The 20269-nt window shown below is 46.4% G+C and overlaps 1 protein-coding gene across 2 annotated transcripts in view; it reads left to right on the top strand.

Annotated features, from left to right (window-relative positions):
- The first annotated feature begins 703 nt into the window (after positions 1–703).
- The window catches only part of lamb2 (laminin, beta 2 (laminin S)), a 149606-nt gene continuing 130040 nt past the window's right edge, over positions 704–20269 (top strand). For both annotated transcript variants that reach the window (XM_080218605.1, XM_080218604.1), the window contains exon 1: positions 704–955. In XM_080218605.1, the coding sequence (XP_080074731.1) occupies positions 928–955 (28 nt within the window). In that variant the 5' untranslated portion in view covers positions 704–927. The remainder of the gene's footprint in view (positions 956–20269) is intronic.

Raw genomic sequence — 20269 nt, 5'->3', positions numbered from 1 at the left:
AACCTCTGGCAGCTTGTTCCAGACACTCACCCCACCCTCTGTGTGAAAAAATTGCCCCTCTGGACACTTTTGTATCTTTTCCCTCTCACCTTAAACCTATGTCCTCTAGTTTTAGACTCCCCTACCTTTGGGAAAAGATATTGACTATCTAGCTGATCTGTGCCCCTCATTATTTTATAGACCTCTATAAGGTCACCCTTCAGCCTTCTACGCTCCAGAGAGAAAAGTATCCCAGTCTATCCTTATAACTCAAACCATCAAGTCGGGGTAGCATCCTAGTAAATCTCTTCTACACGCTTTCTAGTTTAGTAATATCTTTTCTAATAGTAGGGTGACCAGAACTGTACACAGTATTCCAGTTGTGGCCTTACCAATATCCTGCTCAACTTCAACAAGACGTCCCAACTCCTGTATTCAACCTTCCCACCTCGCGTTTTATCATCAGCAAGCTCACCACCTAAATCATCCAGAAAGACTCACTCTGACTCCAGTGCCAGACTCACTCTGACTTATCCCTGCTTTCACTCGAGACTCTGTCTAACTCCACTCCAGCCTCACCGCTTGTCTCAATCCGGTTCCACTCCCAGTACTCCCAGTCTGTGTCTGACTCCAATCCCAGCTCTGATCCACCGCGGTTTTTTGCATGTCTGGCTGGAATCTCTGGGAGGTTCTGAGTGAAGGGACAGAGTCACTGAGAAAGTTTGTGATTAGTTTTGGAGTTGTCAGTTACAGTCCCGAGGCTGGAGTCTGGAGTAAACGGTCTGGCAGGTGCGTCTAGTGGAACCTTTCATCCCGGGGGACCCTGCCTGCTTCCGACTTCAAACTTTTCCCAGAAAGTTACAAACAACAGGAGCTGCTGTTCAGTGCCGGAGCCCGGCTTCCTCGAATGTGTGACTCCACAACCGTTAACATCGAGATTCTGCAAACATGAAATTTCTGCTGCTGATATTCTGTGGTGAGTATTGGGCAAAAATATTTAACAGCAATGACCTTTTTAAAAGTAGGTTTACATTCCAAACGCCAGAAGCTGTACTTCCACTTTCAGATGAGGAATATTTTGTTACGATGACCCTGAGTTCTCTTTCAGTCTGATAGTGAGGAGGATTGGATTCAGTCAGTGTGGTTATTGTGGACTGGCATCATTTTAACATGAGTTTTTAAAATCTGTCTGGTTGTATCGCTCAGGGGGAAGTATGTGCCTACTTAGCCAGACTGTGTGAGCCTGAACCATTTACCTTCACTGCCATGTCACTGTTATACACATTCCAAACAGAAGTACTTGAACACTCACACATTAGATTCCCAATTCCTAATATAGAAATATGTGCGATGCAACAGCAGATTCCCAAACTAACCACCCTTTTAGCCCCGAACATTCTCCTCTGCAGGCTTTACACTGATTCATCCCTGGAACTGCCGTTACAATGATCCAGGGTGACTGCTTCCAAATGCAGCTGATCTTTCCCTCTCTGATTCCTGAAATAAGCCCTTACTCGGAGATCCCTGGAACCTCTCTCCTAACTGGAGATTGCCATGTGATATTTTCTTGACTTCATTTTCTGGATGGCTGCAGCTCCAAAAACACTCCAGAAGCTCAATATTATCGAGGACAAAACAGTTCACTTGCTGGGCACCAGAGTGCCCCACCCTCCGCCCCCAACACATTAAACATTCAATCTCCCCCACCACCAACACACTGACAGCCCTGTGCATCACACACATGATGCACGACAGGAACTCAATAATCGATAGTACCTTCTAAACCCGAAATCCATACCACCTCGAAGACCAAAGGCAGCTAACACAGGGAAAACCTCCCCTCCAAGTTTCTCACCATTCTGACTTGGAAATATGTCAGCTGTTCCTTCACTGTCACTGGGTCAAAATCCCGGAATTCCATCCCTAACACCACATGGACTGCAACATTTCAAGAAGGTGGCTCACCATCACCCTCTTGACGGGCAAATAAGGATGAACAATAAAAGCTGATCTAGCCAGCGATGCCCACATCCTGTAAACAGATAAAAAAACACATCATTGCACCCCGATATTATTCAGTGACAGGTGGTCTGAACCTGTCACTGTATAACACTGGGGCACAGTACTGGTGGGGATGGGTCTGTCACTGTATAACACTGGGGTACAGTACTGGTGGGGACGGGTCTGTCACTGTATAACACTGGGGTACAGTACTGGTGGGGATGGGTCTGTCACTGTATAACACTGGGGTACAGTACTGGTGGGGATGGGTCTGTCACTGTATAACAGTGGGGTACAGTACTGGCAGGGACAGGTCTGTCACTGTATAACACTGGGGTACAGTACTGGTGGGGATGGGTCTGTCACTGTATAACACTGGGGTACAGTACTGGCAGGGACAGGTCTGTCACTGTATAACACTAGGGCACAGTACTGGTGGGGATGGGTCTGTCACTGTATAACACTGGGGTACAGTACTGGTGGGGACGGGTCTGTCACTGTATAACACTGGGGTACAGTACTGGTGGGGACGGGTCTGTCACTGTATAACACTGGGGTACTGTACTGGTGGGGACGGGTCTGTCACTGTATAACACTGGGGTACAGTACTGGTGGGGACAGGTCTGTCACTGTATAACACTGGGGTACAGTACTGGTGGGGACGGGTCTGTCACTGTATAAAACTGGGGTACAGTAGTGGTGGGGGCGGGTCTGTCACTGTATAACACTGGGGTACAGTACTGGCGGGGACGGGTCTGTCACTGTATAACACTGGGGTACAGTACTGGTGGGGACGGGTCTGTCACTGTATAACACTGGGGTACAGTACTGGAGGGGACGGGTCTGTCACTGTATAACACTGAGGTACAGTACTGGTGGGGATGAGTCTGTCGCTGTATAACACTGGGATACAGTACTTGTGGGGACAGGTCTGATACTGTATAACACTGGGGTACAGTTCTGGTGGGGACAGGTCTGTCACTGTATAACACTGGGGTACAGTACTGGTGGGGATGGGTCTGTCACTGTATAACACTGGGGTACAGTACTGGTGGGGACGGGTCTATTGCTGTATAACACTGGGGTACAGTACTGGTGGGGATGGGTCTGTCACGTATAACACTGGGGTACAGTACTGGTGGGGATGGGTCTGTCACGTATAACACTGGGGTACAGTACTGGTGGGGACGGGTCTATTGCTGTATAACACTGGGGTACAGTACTGGTGGGGATGGGTCTGTCACGTATAACACTGGGGTACAGTACTGGTGGGGATGGGTCTGTCACTGTATAACACTGGGGTACAGTACTGGAGGGGACGGGTCTATTGCTGTATAACACTGGGGTACAGTACTGGTGGGGATGGGTCTGTCACGTATAACACTGGGGTACAGTACTGGTGGGGATGGGTCTGTCACGTATAACACTGGGGTACAGTACTGGTGAGGACGGGTCTGTTGCTGTATAACACTGGGATACAGTTCTGGTGAGGACAGGTCTGTCACTGTATAGTTTTGCTGTTCTGACTTAAAGGAAAGCAGTTGTTCATGTGTTGTGCTATTGTCTATGATCTGGCGGGGAGTGAGTGATGAATGTGCATGGGTAACACTATCCCGTACCATGGTATGTGGTTTATTTTGGAGAAGTGCTTATTAGGCCATCAGTACATTCCTGTACTGAGTGTGTGAGACCCAACATTCCAGCTGTGCTCTGTTTTGAAATCCTTCTGGACAGCTGGCAGGCACAATAGCATTCATTACACCCTCACTTTGAGGGCTATTAATGGGGGAGGTAGGTGTTCACTGGTTCTCTGGGAATGGCCCTGAGATTTACAGACAGCAGACAGGAACTGACTCTGCACCAACTGACCATCCAGCTGGAAACCTGAACACTTCAACTGGAGCAATGGAGATAAATTTCCAAACCTGTTTGAAAGTCTGTGTATGTCAACAATATGTTGTCGCCTGGAACTTCTGTGTGTTCTGGGAATGTTTCTGTGTGTGCACTTGTGCACATGCCCATGTGTGTATGTGCATGTCTGTGTGCTTGTTCTGTGTATGCTGGAGTGTGTGCACACATGTATGTGCAAGCGCTTAAGCAATCGTGTACACACATGCCTGTGTGTATGCTCAAGCATGCATGTGTATGTATATATGCACTTGTGTGTGTGCACGAGGGCGTATGCACCCATGCATTTGCACAGGTGCATGCTTACATGCGTGTGAGGGTAGAAACATGAAGGTCTATGCATGCATGCATATGCATGATGGATTATGTGCTTGTGCGGGGGCATATCACAAGTGTGAATGCACCTGAATATGCATTTACTTATTTTTGAGAGTGCGCCTTTTTAAAAATTTATGAGGTATGAGTGCCATATCTAGGCCAGCATTTATTACCCATCCTTATTGCCCCTTGAGAAGGTGGCGGTGAGCTGCCTTCTTGAAATACTGCAGTCCATGAGATGTAAATACACCCACAGTGCTATTAGGGAGGGAGTTCCAGGATTTTGACCCAGTGATTGAGAAGGAATGGAGATATATTTTCAAGTCAGGTTGGTGGGCAACTTAGAGTGGAACTTGCAGGTGGGGGCCCACGTATCTGCTGCCCTTGTCCTTCTAGATGGTAGAGATTGTGGGTTTGGAAGGTACTGCCTAAGCAGCCTTGCTGAGTTGCTGCAGTTTGTCTTATAGATGGTGCACACTGTGCATCGTTGGTGGAGGGAGTGATTGTTTAAGATGGTGAACTGGGTGCGGTCAAGCAGGCTGCTTTGTCCCAGATAGTGTTGAATCTCTCCAGTGTTATTGGAACTGCATTCATCCGCTGGAATGATTAACTAAACAGAAAAAGGTAATTTCCTGTAAAAAAAAAATCTTTACAGCATTTGTTATTTTGCAAACTGTGGTATTAAATAAGCAATTAGCCTCATTGTCTAAACAAGTCTGACTGCCTGAGGTGGGATATATCCCAGCAACGATTGTATTCTCTCCCCGTGACCCTCGTCTCTCTCTCTCGCTCTTCCCCTCCCCACCACCTAACTCCAGTCTCTCTTTCTCTCTTCCACCGCCACCCCCCTCCCCAGTAACTCCAGTCTCTTTCTCTCTCTCTCTCCATCCCTTTAGCCCTGCGATCTGTCCCTTCCAGTGACTCCACTCCCTTGGAGATTGTCCTATCTGTCCCGGAACATTCTGGGATTATGTGAGTGACTGCCAGGTTTAAGCAGGGGGAATAAAGTTTCATTTCAAACCAATCATGTGATTGAGTAATTCTCCACGATGGGGACTGGTTTATTAAAGATGCACTGACCCATTCTTTGCATCTTCGGTATTGGAATTCAGAGGAAAATCTGCTCCAACCTGAATATAATCCAAACAACTTTGTTTGAGAATGAGGGGAAGAGGGGAGGGGAGAGGGTATAGGGATGGAGCAGGGGGAGGGGAGGGGGTAGGATTGGAGTAGGGAGAGGGAAGGAGGTAGGGCTGAAGGGGGGGAATGGAGGGGGTAGGGCTAGAACAGGGAGGGGTGGGGGGGGTAGGACTGGAGTAATGGGAGCGAAGGGAGTAGGGCTGGAGCGGAGGAAGGGGTGGGTGTAGAACTGGAGCTGGGGGAAGGGAGGGGATAGGGCTGGAAAAGGGGGAGGGAAGGGAATAGGGCTGGAGCAGGGAGATGGCAGGGGGTAGGGCTGGAATGGGGAGAGGGTAGGCAGGAAGGGGTGAGAGGGTTTGACAAGGGGAGGAGAAGGGGTTGGGGAGACGTTGTAGGGGAGGAAGAGAGATTGGGAGGAGAGGGAAAGGGACAGATGAAGGAAGGGAATGGAGAGGGCAAGGAAGGGGGAGGAAGTGGGGAAGGACCATGAGGGTTGGGTGTGGAGGAGGAAAGGCAGGGGACTTGGGTAATGGCGATGGGGTGGGGAGGGAATGGAGGGGGAGGAGTTAGAGGAGGGAGCGGATACAGGGCAGGATGGTAGTTTGCGATTGAAGAGGAGCGATGAATGAAGGAATGGAGAGCAGAAAGAAAGTGTAAATTAAGAGGTGGAATGGATAGAAGGAAGGGAGAAAGACAGAGGTAATAGAGGGAAACGGAAGAGGGAGAACATGAACATGGTAGGATAAGGAAGACGATGGAACAGTCTCCTAAACACCAAATACATTTATATAAAAATGAAATACTTTAAAATGTCTTTGCCTGACTAATTGAGGAATGTATCCGTGGGCATGGGGCTGAGACTGCACTCCAGTCTGTGTGATCTCAGCTCACACCATCATAAATGAAGCGACAGTTAGTCCCAATATCTCAGCTGGAGAATGGTGGGGTGGGGTGTCGGGGGGGGGCAGGTAAATTCATGGGGTTAGATACAGAATAAAGCTCCCTCTACACTGTCCCCGTCAAACACTCCCAAGACAGGTACAGCACGGGGTTAGATACAGAATAAAGCTCCCTCTACACTGTCCCCATCAAACACTCCCAGGACAGGTACAGCACGGGGTTAGATACAGAGTAAAACTCCCTCTACACTGTCCCCATCAAACACTCCCAGGACAGGTACAGCACGGGGTTAGATACAGAGTAAAACTCCCTCTACACTGTCCCCATCAAACACTCCCAGGACAGGTACAGTACGGGGTTAGATACAGAGTAAAGCTCCCTCTACACTGTCCCCCCATCAAACACTCCCAGGACAGGTACAGTACGGGGTTAGATACAGAGTAAATCTCCCTCTACACTGTCCCCATCAAACACTCCCAGGACAGGTACAGCACGGGGTTAGATACAGAGTAAAGCTCCCTCTACACTGTCCCCCCATCAAACACTCCCAGGACAGGTACAGCATGGGGTTAGATACAGAGTAAACCTCCCTCTACACTGTCCCCCCATCAAACACTCCCAGGACAGGTACAGCACGGGGTTAGATACAGAGTAAAGCTCCCTCTACACTGTCCCCCCATCAAACACTCCCAGGACAGGTACAGCATGGGGTTAGATACAGAGTAAAGCTCCCTCTACACTGTCCCCCCATCAAACACTCCCAGGACAGGTACAGTTCGAGGACTTGTTAACTCAGGAGTATCAGAGACTGGAATTTTATTCCAGTAACATTCCGCTATTCTGGGAGGAGAGGAGATAGATAGGTTGATTGGTGAAGAATTTAATTTGTGTCGGAGAGTGGAAGTGAGCAATTTGATTTGTTCTCCTGCATGGTGGAGTGCGCACACAGTAAGATGGTGTGGTTCCCTGCTCCATGGCAGCTGACAGTGCCACAATGCTGAAGGTATGTATCTGTTCCAAGCCTTTTCACTGGAACATAGGCCCTTTAAGCTGATCACTTGCTGAGCTCCTTGATGCTGGCTTTGAGCTGAACTCTCCACCCACTCCACACAGATTTATATGAATTTTCAGCTTCTGTGGGATGGAAGATGTTTCCGAGGGAAGGATATAGTGTCCAGCTCTGGCAGCTGGTAATTCTACTGCTCCCGGGGGTGCCTGTTTCATTCTTCCTCTCATTTGTTTAACAGCTCCTCAAATGTTCCTATCCCTCCTGTGGCGATGCCTGCCAGTATCAGAGCTGTAAAATCCCGGCCACTGTTCCCACTCCAGTGTGACTCTGCGTTAAACTTTGATATTCTAATCTCTGAGACTTTAGTGCTTCACCCACAGAGTCAGTGTGGAGATTCCCAGTGCTCTCTGGAAGTTTATCTGTTCACTGTGGTAATGAGTCAAATCTACACTGAGTTGTGGAAATGATTGTTGAACATTTGACCCAGTGCTGTTCTGACAGAGCTTCAGTGACGATTTCAGAGCTTTGTTGACTGGTGACTCAAGCTTCCTTCCCAGTACAGTTAGGGATGGGCAATGAATGTCAGCCTAGGCAGCAACCCCCATATCCCATGGACAGATAAAAACAGGTTATAATTCCAGCACATTTCCGGTTCAGTTGCAATATGAGGACAAGTCAGTTGGACCACAGCGATATTTTCTAATCCAATAAGGATCTATCCTTCACCCCATTCCTATTTCTCATCTATACACTGGCAGTTGGGAACATCATCTGGAGACACAGTGTGAGTTTTCACATATACACTGACACCAGCGAGCTCTAACTTACCATCACCTCTCTCAGCACATCCACTGGCCCCTCGACCAGAAGACATCCAGACTGGTTTGATGAGAATGAGCAGGAGATCCAGCATAAAGCTTCTCTGAACCTGAGACTGCCACCCAACTCCAGCGTAAGAAAGCAGCTTGACAGACAGCTGAAAGCTGAGGTCCAACAAAAAAAACCTGCAACCTAAAGAACAGATGGTGAGTGGAGAAAGCACAGGAGCTCTGTCTGTTAACCATGACGTGAGTGGTTTCTTTCGCTCTGTCAAGACCCAAACACCCAGGACCCCATCCCACTGCTGGCCAAGAACGGAGAGGCAGTCAGTACCCGCTGGAAGGAGCACTTTCTGAACAGAGACCCTGGGTGGGATTTTCTGCATCCCTCCTGATGTGTGTCATGTGGCAGAGGCAGCTCACCATTGGCCTCCTGCTACTGTAATTGAATGGTGGAGCAGACTCGATGGGCTGAGTGGCCTAATTCTGCTCCTATGTCTTATGGTCTTATGGTTATCAAAGGGGCTTTCTGTTCCATGCTCCACTGCCACTGGGAAACCCATGAGATAATTAACATGAGCTAATTCCCCTTGTCTAGAAGGAGGGGAGCATTCTAGGAGATCTCGGAGATGCTGTAATCATGAACATCTTCAGGAGAGTTGATAAGTCCGACTTTAGTAACTACTGTCAGCCACACAGGGAAGATCACTAGAAGAGTCCTCCTTAATCGCGTTCTCTGGGGAAGAGCTCCTCTCAGAGTCCCAGTGTGGATTCCCCCAACTAAGATGGACAACAGACATGGTTTTTAACCATGTAGCAACAAAATGCAGGGAATAGCCCCAGCTCTCTTACATGACCATCTTTGACCTCACAAAGACCTTTGACACTGTCAGCCACAGAGGTATTATGGAGCATCCTCCCCTGTTCCAGCTAATCCCAAAGGTTTGTCACCATCCTTTGCTTGCTCCATGATGACCTGCAAGCTATCATCCAGACCAACAGTTTCACCCACAGACTCCATTCATGTCCGGGTTGGTGTCATGCAAGACTGGGTCATTGCACTGACTCTTCTCGATCTTCCTTGCTGCAACGCTCTATCTGACCTCAGGAACCTCCTGCTGGAGTGGAGCTGAATTACAGAACAAACTGGAACCTGTTCAACTTCTGCTGTCTGCCAGCCAGATACAAGTCCATCCCATCCTCTCTCATTGAATTACAGTATGCCAGTGGTACTTGCGTCTGCACAAACCGGGGAGGCTGAACTTTAAGCCATGATTAACACCTTTACCAAGGCATCCGAGATCACGGGCCTTACCCTAAACATCCTAAGACAAATGTCCTCTATCAACCAGCCCCCACCATACAGCACTACCTCCTGGTTATCAAAATCCACAACAAAACCTTGGACAATGTGGACCACTTTCCATATCTTGGGATCCTATCGTCAACAAATGCAGACGTTGACAACGATGTTCAACACTGCCTTCAGTGTGTCAGTGCAGCTCTCAGTCACCTGAGGAAGAGAGTGTTTGAAGACCAGCTTCTCAGACCCAGCACCAAGCTCTTGGTCTAGAGCAGTAGTGACATCCACCCTCTTATATGGCTCAGAAATGTAGGCAATGTATAGCAGGCACCTCAAAATCCTGGAGAAATACCACCAGTGCTCCCTCCGCAAGCTCCTGCAATTCTGTTTGCTGGAAAGGCGCACTAACATCAGGCCAACATTCTCAGCATCGAAGCATTGACCACACTCTGTTGGGTGGGTCACAGTGGACACTTGGCTTCAGTTTGCTCTCGCCAATAAAACACGAGTATTTCAGCTCTTTCCCCGGATGCTTTTCCTCCACTTTGGGCGCACTTGGCCGGAGATTCCTGGGTGTCAGTAGGGCTGTTTCTCTTATTCAAGGAGGCTTTGAGGGTTAAGCCTGTAAAGAACCCTCACATGAGACTCCTGGAACAAGCACTCTACTGGAGGTGTGGCATGGCAAGTGAGCCCCAGGAGGGCTTCTGGAATCCATGGCCCAAATCTATCCAAAGTGGGAAAAAAGCATCTGGAGAGGAGCTGAACACCTGGGGTGGTAACTTCTGGCTGCGCTTAACCCAGGACTGGAAAATCCCACCTGAGGTCAACGGATCTTTGCATAGTTTATAAAATGTTGAGAGGAATAGATAGGGTGGATTCTCAGAGGCTATTTCCCCGGGTTGAAATGGTCGCTACGAGAGGACACAGGTTTAAGGTGAGGGGAGGAAAGTACAGAAGTGATGTTAGGGGTAAGTTTTTCACTCAGAGGGTGGTGAGTGAATGGAATCGGCTGCCGTCAGTGGTGGTGGAGGCGAACTCGCTGGGGTCTTTTAAAAGACTTCTGGATGAGTATATGGGGTTTAATGGGATTGGGGGTTATAGATAGGTCTATAGATTGGTAGATGTTGATGTGATCGACGCAACTCGTGGGCCGAAGGGCCTGTTTGTGCTGTAGTGTTCTATGTTCTATGGTCCGGCCCCCCTGCCCGGTACAATTCCCATGGTAGCTGGGACTGAAAAATTGCGCCCCTAGAGCTTCATTACTGAGAGCAAGCTGTAGCCAAGTGTTAACAGTGGAAGTTGCATGTGGCACCTCACCCACCCACCACCCACCTGGTCACCCCAACCCCACACCCACCCATACACCTGGGCATCCACCCACCTGGGCACCTCACCCACCTGTTCCTCCAAACCCCATCTGTCCCACCTGAGACAGAAACTGTCAGCCGCACTGGACCCTCAGTGACTTGAAAGTTCAATTTTAGTATGGAAACAGGTAATCCCCAACTCCAAGGAAGTGCCTGAGAAGAAGCTTGCCTGACATACATTAGCTCCCAGATAAGTGACACCTTAGTTTTAAAATGCCCATGTTTGTTTTCAGATCTCTCCATGTCTTCTTCCCTTCCCATCTACACAATCTCCTCCAGTCCCACCACCCTCATGACATCAATATTGCTTGTTCCAATTGTAAAAGCTCTATCATTGGCAGCTGCCTGGACCATTGGCCCTCCATAAATACCTCCATCTCTCTGACCTCCTTTGAGAGGCTCCCTTAAAACCAAATTCTATGCCTGCTTTTTTTGTGGTGTGTCTTGAAGGCTGCCTTGGAGAACGCTTACCCAAAGATCGGAGGCGGCATGCCCTTGACTGCTGAAATGTTCCCCGACTGGAAGGGAATACTCCTGACTGGTGACTGTTGCACAGTATCTGTTCCAGAGGCATTCAGTGTCTGATCTTTGGGTAAGCGTTCTCCAAGGCGGCCTTCAAGACACACGATAACGCAGAATTGTCCAGCAGAAACCGATAGCCAAGTTCCGCACACATGAGGACGGCCTCAACTGCAATCTTGGGTTCATGTCACACTATCTATTAACCCCTACCATTTGACCTGGGCTTGCAAATCTCACTAACCGTCCTGGCTTAAGAAAATTCACACCTTTTTAACCTGATTATTCCTCTCTCCACTCGCATTGTCTGTACCTGAAGAAAACTTGATTACCTGAAAAGTCTCTTATTCCAATCATTATCTTGCAGTTGTGTCTGTGTCTATATATGTAGTGTTTGTGAAACCCAACTCTCAATTCACCTGATGAAGGGACAGTGCTCCGAAAGCTCGTGATTCCTAATAAACCTGTTGAACTTTAACCTGGTGTTGTGAGACTTCTTACTGTTCCTTTTTATTGAGCTGGCCGAATATCTTCCAAAATGTTCAGTATCATTTCATCTTTATATTGCTCCTGTGAAGCACCTCAGGAAATGTCATTCTGATAAATCCAAGTTCTCTTGCGCAAATTCCCAAACTCCAATAATATCCGTGCTCCACAATAAAGGAAATAGACTGGCTGTACAATCCAGCTTTAGAAAATGTTGGCATTTCTGAAAATCTTTCACACAGGTTCCAGCTGCAGGAAGTGGAACACATTCCCACCCTCTCCCGACCCTTCCTGCTCCTTGTAAAATATCTGATCAAACAACAGGCCTGTTACCAAGCTCAAATGCTGCATGAAATGGAACATTTCCTGTAACTGGCTGATGGCCAAATTCACGACTCTTGTTCTCGCTGTAATGTTATTTAAATGTGAAACTGGAATCTTTCTGTTCACTGAAGTTTGACGGGGACAGTGTAGAGGGAGCTTTACTCTGTATCTAACCCCGTGCTGTACCTGTCCTGGGAGTGTTTGATGGGGACAGTGTAGAGGGAGCTTTACTCTGTATCTAACTCCGTGCTGTACCTGTCCTGGGAATGTTTGATGGGGACAGTGTAGAGGGAGCTTTACTTTGTATCTAACCCCGTGCTGTGCCTGTCCTGGGAATATTTGATGGGGGACAGTGTAGAGGGAGCTTTACTCTGTATCTAACCCCGTGCTGTACCTGTCCTGGGAATGTTTGATGGGGGGACAGTGTAGAGGGAGCTTTACTCTGTATCTAACCCCGTGCTGTACCTGTCCTGGGAGTGTTTGATGGGGGGACAGTGTAGAGCGAACTTTACTCTGTATCTAATCCTGTGCGGTACCTGTCCTGGGAGTGTTTGATGCTGAAATGTAAAGCATTGTTTTCCAGTGTTGAATATTAACTGAGTTCTCTATGTTTTGGTAAACATTTTGATGCCATCCCAAGCCTTTAACATTTTTCTGACTTGCTTTTCCACACGGATAGGCTTTCAAGGTGGTTGGACTCAATTCTGTATGTCCAGTAGTGTTGGAATTTGTATCTTTTAGTTAAGTGCAACACTCAGCATATGAGAGCTGATCCATCTTATCTGAAATGGCCTTATCAGAGCAGCAGGGGCTTTTAATTAAATATTTGGACACTGCACACATTAACTCTCTAATCGGCCACTGTAAACACTCGATAGCCCCTAAAGGGAGTTTAATGAATCCAAATAGTAGAGAATAAGTTACCATGGAGATTAAAAGGTCAGGGCATTGGGCTCACTGGCTGGTTTCTACACAATGGGCTTGTGTCAAGCGGCCCCTGACAGATTGTAAAGGTGCATTAGTGAGCATTGGGTGGGGGACTGGATTGTGGATTACAGACAGACTGAGGCCCTGGCAAGGCTTCAGTGACCTCCTCTAATACTTACACTTTCTCACAAGGGTGGCAACTTGCCTCCTGGAACAGCAGAGGTTCAGTCAGCTCTCTAGTGTCCCTGGGAAGGGTGGAGATTTCTTTGACTGGATTCGGCATCTGAGATTAGAAACAGAAAACTCTGTTAGAGTCCTCAATCCCACTCAGTATCCAGTCAGCCTCGCTGGAAAACACTGCTTGTTACAACAGCCGGGACAGAATTCTGCTTGGCTATGAGGCCAAACACAGTTCAATAGTCCTCGATTCCTTTCCCCACCTGACCACCCCATCTGAAAGAAATAAAAAAAAGAAACATCCCAAATACTTAATTACATCCAATTAAGTATTTGGACCACTTTGGGAAGCTCAGGGATGGATGTTAATCTGCACCCTGTTACGCTGGGCACAAGGTAAATTCCAGTTGTATAAATCTCTGGTCAGACTTCATTGGGAGTTTTGTGTTCAGTTCTGGGCAGTACAGGAAGGATGCAGTGATATTGGACAGTATGTGATTCACCAAAAAAGAGGTAAGTTACGAGGGCAGCTGCATGGAAGAGGTTTGTATTCTCTTAAATATAAATTATTAAGGATTGATTAAGGTGATTAAGGAAGTTCTGATAAACCTTTCTAAAACTCTGGTTTAACCTCTGTTCTGGGTGCTGCACTATAGGGAGGATGTGAGGGCATTGGAGAGTGTGCGGAAAAGATTCACGCGAATGGTTCCTGGAATGAAGAACATGGTTATGTGGAAAGATTGAAGAAGTTAGGACTGATTTCCTTGGAGGAGAGATGATAGAGAGGAGGTTTGCTGGAGATATTCATAATCATGAGGGGTTAACAGAGTAGATGGGGAGAAATTGTTCCCATTGCTGGAAGGATTGAGAACCAGAGGATACTGACTTAAGTTGAACGATGAAAGGAGCAAAAGTGACATAAGAAAATAAACTTTACACATTGAATGGTTCCAATCTGCAACATACTTCCTGAGAATGTGGCAGAGGAAGATTCAGCTGGAGATTTCAGAATGGAAGTGAATAAGTATCTGAAGAGAGAGAAGAGGGGTAAAGGCAAGGAGGAGAGGCACTGGCTGATAGGCTTTTGCGAAGAGCTGGCATGGACATGATTAGCTGAATGGCCTCCTCATGGGCCAAAACCATTCGTTGAGACATTCTATAATTTGCTACGGTTGATAGCAAGAAAGTATTTCCTCTGTTGAGAGTCAGGGTGGGGGGTGGCAGAGGTGAGGAGGTGGGAAGGGCGATGGTAGGGGTTGCTGTTGGGGAGAGAGTCCAGAACAAGGAGATAAAACCTTAAAATGAGAGCTAGGTCATTCAGGGATGATGTTAGGAAGCACGTCCTCACATAGGAGAGTGGGAATCTGGAACTCTCTCTCTCAAAATGTTCTTGAGTTGGGGCTCAATTGAAAATGTCAAAATGAATATGTTGTTGGATATGAGATTCAGAGTTACTGAGCCAAGGCCTGTCAGTGGAGTTCAGATACAAATTAACTATGATCTCCTCCCCTATCACTGAAAGAGACCCAAGTGGTTAGAAAATTACTGTGAGCAAAATGGAAGAAACCTGCAGGACAATGGGATTTGCTCCCGGGCATGTGCTGGCTAATTGCAGTTGAGTTTATTTGGTGATGAAAGGATGAAATGTTCAGAGAATGTCCAGTCTCTGGGAAGCAGAGCCCTGTGAGGCAGCTTTCCTCATTCACAGCTCCTGTTGTTGATGCCATTATATGTCCATTTGGGAATGTGATGTGTGAAATCTCCCAGGTCTCTGCTGTGATGAGCTTTACATGCTGAGGAGCTTTGTTCTCTCATCTCCTGCTACTGAGAATGGAGTTGGAGGGAGAGGTGACCCAGGGGTGACCTCCCAGCTGGAAACTGAATTTTCATCTAGCGATTTCCATTGTTTTTCTGTCTGTAAGAGGGCAGAGTCACAGAATAAGGGGATGCTCATTTAAGATGGATTTGAGGAAGAATTTCATCTCTCAGAGAGTGGTGAATCTTTAGAATTCTTTACCCCAGGAAGCTGTGGAGGCTGGGTCCTTGGACATTTTCAAGGCTGAGATTGATGGGTTTTTAATGTGTCGAGGAATTAATGGTTCCAGCGACTAGGCCGGAAATTGGAGTTAGTCAGTGTTAGATCAACCATTATCTTACTAAATGGAGCAGCAGGCTCTTTTTGCCCTTTCCTTTTCTCCTGAAGATTTAGCTCTCGCTGAAGTATCCCAGGCTGCGTGACGGAGGTTTCAGAGGTTGTAGGTGATTGTAGCACTGATGCTGTTAAAGGCAGTCTTGGTTATATGCAACTGGGGAACTCGCTGGCCAATGGTCAGGAATAGGGTCACTAATTCATTATCTAATTGTAGAATCTAACAATGCCATTCATGTTTGATTTTACCTCTGTGGAACAACTTGTGAAATTCATCCATCATTGAATGATACAACACAATCTCTTAGCCTGGCAATTTCCTTCTTTTCTACTTATCCTTTGAAAGTTACTAAATCTGCTTCCACCACCCTGTCAGGCAGTGCCTTCCAGATCACAACAACTCACTGTAAAAACAAAATGTGGACAGCATGGTGGCACATTGGTTAGTGCTGCTGCCTCACAGCACCAGGGACCCAGATTCAATTCCAGCCTCTGGTCACTGTCTTTGTGAGCTTGCATGTTCTCCCCATGTCTGGGTGGATTTCCTCGAGGTCCTCCGGTCTCCTCTCACAGTTCAAAGATGTGCATGTTAGGGTGATTGACCATGATAAATTGCCCCTTAGTGTCAGGGGGATGAGCAGAGTAAATATGTGGGGTTACAGGAATAAACCTGTTGTGGTCAAAGTGGACTCAATGGGCCAATGGCCTCCTTCTGTACAGTAGGGATTCTATGAAAATTCTTCTCTCCCTCTCTCTAGGTTTTTTTTGTCAATTACTTTAAATCTCTATCCTTTAGTAACTGACCCTCCTGCCAGCGGAACAGCCATTCCCTGCCGCTTTTATCAAAGATGTGGAGATGCCGGCATTGGACTGAGTTAAGCACAGTAGGAAGTCTCACAACACCAGGTTAAAGTCCAACAGGTTCCCCAATTTAACTTGGTGTTGTGAGACTTCTTACTGTGCTTTTATCAAAACCATTCATAATTTTGAACACCTCTATTAAATCTCCTTTGAAGCTTCTCTGCTCTAAGGCGAACAATCTCAGCTTCCTGTCCCTGCTGCCATTCTAGTAAGTCTCCTCTAAGCTCTCTCCAAGTTCCTGACATTCTTCCTAAGGCCCGTGTTCAAGGCGATATATAAATGGAAGCTGTTGTTGTTAATATTCACTGTTCCTTGAGATTCATTCAATTTAACTTGGCACAGATTAGAGATCGAATCTGGAAATGTTCTGGCCTGTGCTACTTAATCTTCCCAGACCCCATGGAATACAGACTGGATTTCTTCATATTGATCCAAGTGTAAAATAGGGATGGCAAGGACCAATTCTGGGATTTTGACAGTATAAGGATGCCTTAAAAGTGTCCATCCTGAATGTGGATCAGGAAATTTCAGACATCACAAGATTAGACCCCATCTTCATGCTTTTCAGGGAGCCTGTGCCTATTCCAAACCCCCCGCAGGAATTGGGTTTGGGAATGAGTGGAGCACAAAGAACCGCTAAAACTTGAGATTCTGCAGTGGCCTCAACTTCTGCATTTCCCCAATCACCCAGAAGAACCCCACACCACCCCAACATTCTGGGACTTATCTTCAGGCAAGGCAAATACCCAAAATCCATCTTCCAAGAGGCAAGGCCGCCAGCAGAGAGACAATAAACGCAAACTGCTCACTCAGTGATTCCAAATCAAATCCAAGGACAAATCTCGAGCCTACCTCGGTCCTTACTGATTAAAGTTCAGTGCTTGCCCAATGCTGATACCCAGTCCCGGAAATAGCTCTGAAAGAATTTCTCGCTCAATTTGTTCCACCCAATTGTGGTGAATGGTAAGATCCCATCAGTTTGAAAGGACATATCGTAAACACGAGTTGCCCCTGAAATGTGCTATAAATGTGTAGATATGTCAGTGTCTATGTGCAATCAATAGCAGAGGTCTCATTACGGGCCAAAGTTTGAGGTTTTAATCATCCAGTAAATACAACTTCAGTCACTACAACCTGTTTGTATTAACCTTTAGCAATCCATTAATGTTTGGAGAGCTTATTGACCTTTCACACAATGGTTCTCTGTGTGTATCTCCAAAATATTCTTGGTTGTTCACACGTTGAAGATTAAACATTTATGCTATCTCTGTAACCTCCCTCAGCCCTACAACTCTCTGAGATCTCTGCGCTGCTCCAATTCTGGTCCCTTGAGCATCTTTTGTTTTTAATCGCGCCACTGTTGGCAGCCGTGCATTCAGCTGCTAGGGTGCCAAGCTCTGGAATTCCTTCCCTAAATCTCTCCACCGCACTCTCCTCATTTCAAACGCTCCTCATTTCAAACTCTCCTCATTTCAAACTCTCCTCAAACCTACCTCTTTGATCAAGGTTTTGGTTAGCTGACCTCGTACTGTCTTATGTGGCTCTGTGTCAAATTTTATTTGACAGTTTGCCCCTGTGAAGCACCTGGGATGTTTTATTACATTAAAGGTGCTATATAAATGTGAGTTGTTGCTGATGATCCAGGGTGAAAGGGTAGAAATCACGCTTGGTGAGACACACTGGCTGATAGCAAATCCAGTAAAAAGTCTGACAAAACCTTTTTTTTACTATCAAGTACATCGGTTGGATTTAAACCTGGTGTTGTCAGACTTTTTACTGTGTTTACCCCAGTCCAACGCCAGCATCTCCACGACATGATAGCAAATCCACAGCCTTGGTTTGTTGTTTCATAGGGTCAGGATGTAAAAACAGCTGAGTGACTGATTCACCTCCTTCATTGCAACCTGCTGTTTAGTATTTTAAGGGATGGAATTTTCCACTGAGGAATATTTATTTTAAGGCAAATTCCAATTTTAAGAAAGAAAACAAACAATTGATAGTTATCACAATGCATGAGCCTCTCTAAGATGTTCAAAAGCTGCTGAGAAAGCTTGACCCTGACCGTATCTTATGTATTTGTATGGGAGGGGAGATGGCAAGGCCAAATTCAGAAGAAAGAAAACAGTGGAGTGAGCAGGGAGAGGATGCAGTCTGAGAATCTCAAGACCCTGGGTTTGAAAAGGGTCAGTTGTCTCTGATTTTGCACAGAGTTGTAGGTTGAAGCCTGCTTCTGCAATGGTTCCCAGCCCCTGTGAGGTAGAGTGATTATTCTGCTGATAGTTCTCCCCAAGAAAATGTTCAAATGCTGAGAAGGAACTTGGCAGCTGGTGCCTGAATGTGTATTTTTACAACTGGAGACATTAGATTAATATAACTAAGAATTAGATCACTACATTATATGCGGAATGGATTATTAATAGCCAATAACTGAGTCTAAATGGGGTAGAGAAGCAAAGGAATCTAATGGGACACAGTCACAAGTTATTAAAAGCAGCAACACAGCTTAACAGAGCCAGTAAAAGAGCAAAGCTTGTGGTACATTTTTAAAAGGATAAATTTCAAAAGCAGAGAAGTTATGTGAATAGAATCTTGGTTAGACGACACTTGGAGAGTTCTGGTCTCCAAATTATAAAAAGAATATAGAGACACTGGAGAAGGTTCAAAAAAGATTCATCAGGATGATGTCAAAACTCTGAGGCTATAACAGTCAGGAAAGATTGAATAGGTCGAAGCTCTTCTCTCTTAACGAAAGAGATGGCTGAGGGCTGAAATGGAGATGTCATTAAAATTATAAAGAAGTTTGATAGGGTTTATAAATATAAGACAGTCATTAACGAATACAATTGGGAATTCCAGAGAGTGGGATGACTATAGAACAGGAAGTGGTTGAATAACATTTTAAGGAGAGGCTGGATTAACACTGGAGGGAGAAAGGAATAGGAGGATATAGTGAAGAGGAGGTGGGAAGATGCTCAAGTGAAATAGAAATCCTAGCACAGAACAGGTGGGCCAAATGGCCTCTTTATTTGCTGTACATTGTATGGAGTTATGCAGATTAGTGAGATGTTTCAATTGGAATGCTAGATAATTTCCCACTCAGGTGAGGAAACAGGGAAAAGCTGGGACTTTTCCTGATAATTGTTCAGTGAGTACTGCTGGATAGTGTGTTTAGAGCCCTCCTTCATTGTGATGCCTTCTGAAGTAGGATAATCCATTGCCTTGCTGTGGTCTCAGGAAGCTGGGATGAGATTCTAAAAGGGCAGACCAGCACTGTATGCAGCTTTATAGAACCTTAGTTAGGCCGCACTTGGAATATAGTGTTCAATTCTGATCCATGTACTACCAGAAGGATGCGGAGGCTTTGGAGAGGGTACAGAAAGGATTTACCAGGATGTTGCCTGGGATGGAGGGTATTAGCTATGAGGAGAGGTTAGAGAAACTTGGTTTGTTCTCACTGGAATGACAGAGGTTGAGGGGAGACCTGATAGAAGTCTACAAGATTACGAGAGGCATGGACAGAGTGGATAGTCAGAAGCTTTCTCCCAGGGTGGAAGAGTCAATTACTAGGGGGCGTAAGTTTAAGGTGCGAGGGGCAAGGTTTAAAGGAGATGTACGAGTTAATTTTTTTACACAGAGGGTGATGAGTACCTGGAACTCACAGGGAGAGGTACTGGAAGTGGATACAATAGTGAGTTTTAAGGGGCATCTTGACAAATACACAAATAAGAACATAAGAACGTAAGAAATAGAAGCAGGAGTAGGCCATCTAGCCCCTCGAGCCTGCCCCGCCATTCAATAAGATCATGATAGTGGTTCAGTTCCACTTACCCGCCTGCTCCCCATAACCCTTAATTCCCTTATTGATCAGAAATCTATCTACCTGTGACTTAAACACATTTAACGAGGTAGCCTCCACCGCTTCAATGGGCAGAGAATTCCAAAGATTCACTACCCTCTGAGAGAAGAAGTTCCTCCTCAACTCTGTTCTAACTTGACTCCCCCTTATTTTGAGGCTGTGCCCTCTAGTTCTTGTTTCCTTTCTAAGTGGAAATAATCTCTCTGCCTCTACCCTGTCTAGCCCCT

Source organism: Carcharhinus amblyrhynchos, chromosome 3, assembly GCF_965287045.1.
Source record: "Carcharhinus amblyrhynchos chromosome 3, sCarAmb.v2.hapA, whole genome shotgun sequence".
Lineage (NCBI taxonomy): Eukaryota > Metazoa > Chordata > Chondrichthyes > Carcharhiniformes > Carcharhinidae > Carcharhinus > Carcharhinus amblyrhynchos.
Note: the sequence above shows the minus strand (reverse complement) of the source record. Positions and strands in the feature narration are given on the sequence as shown.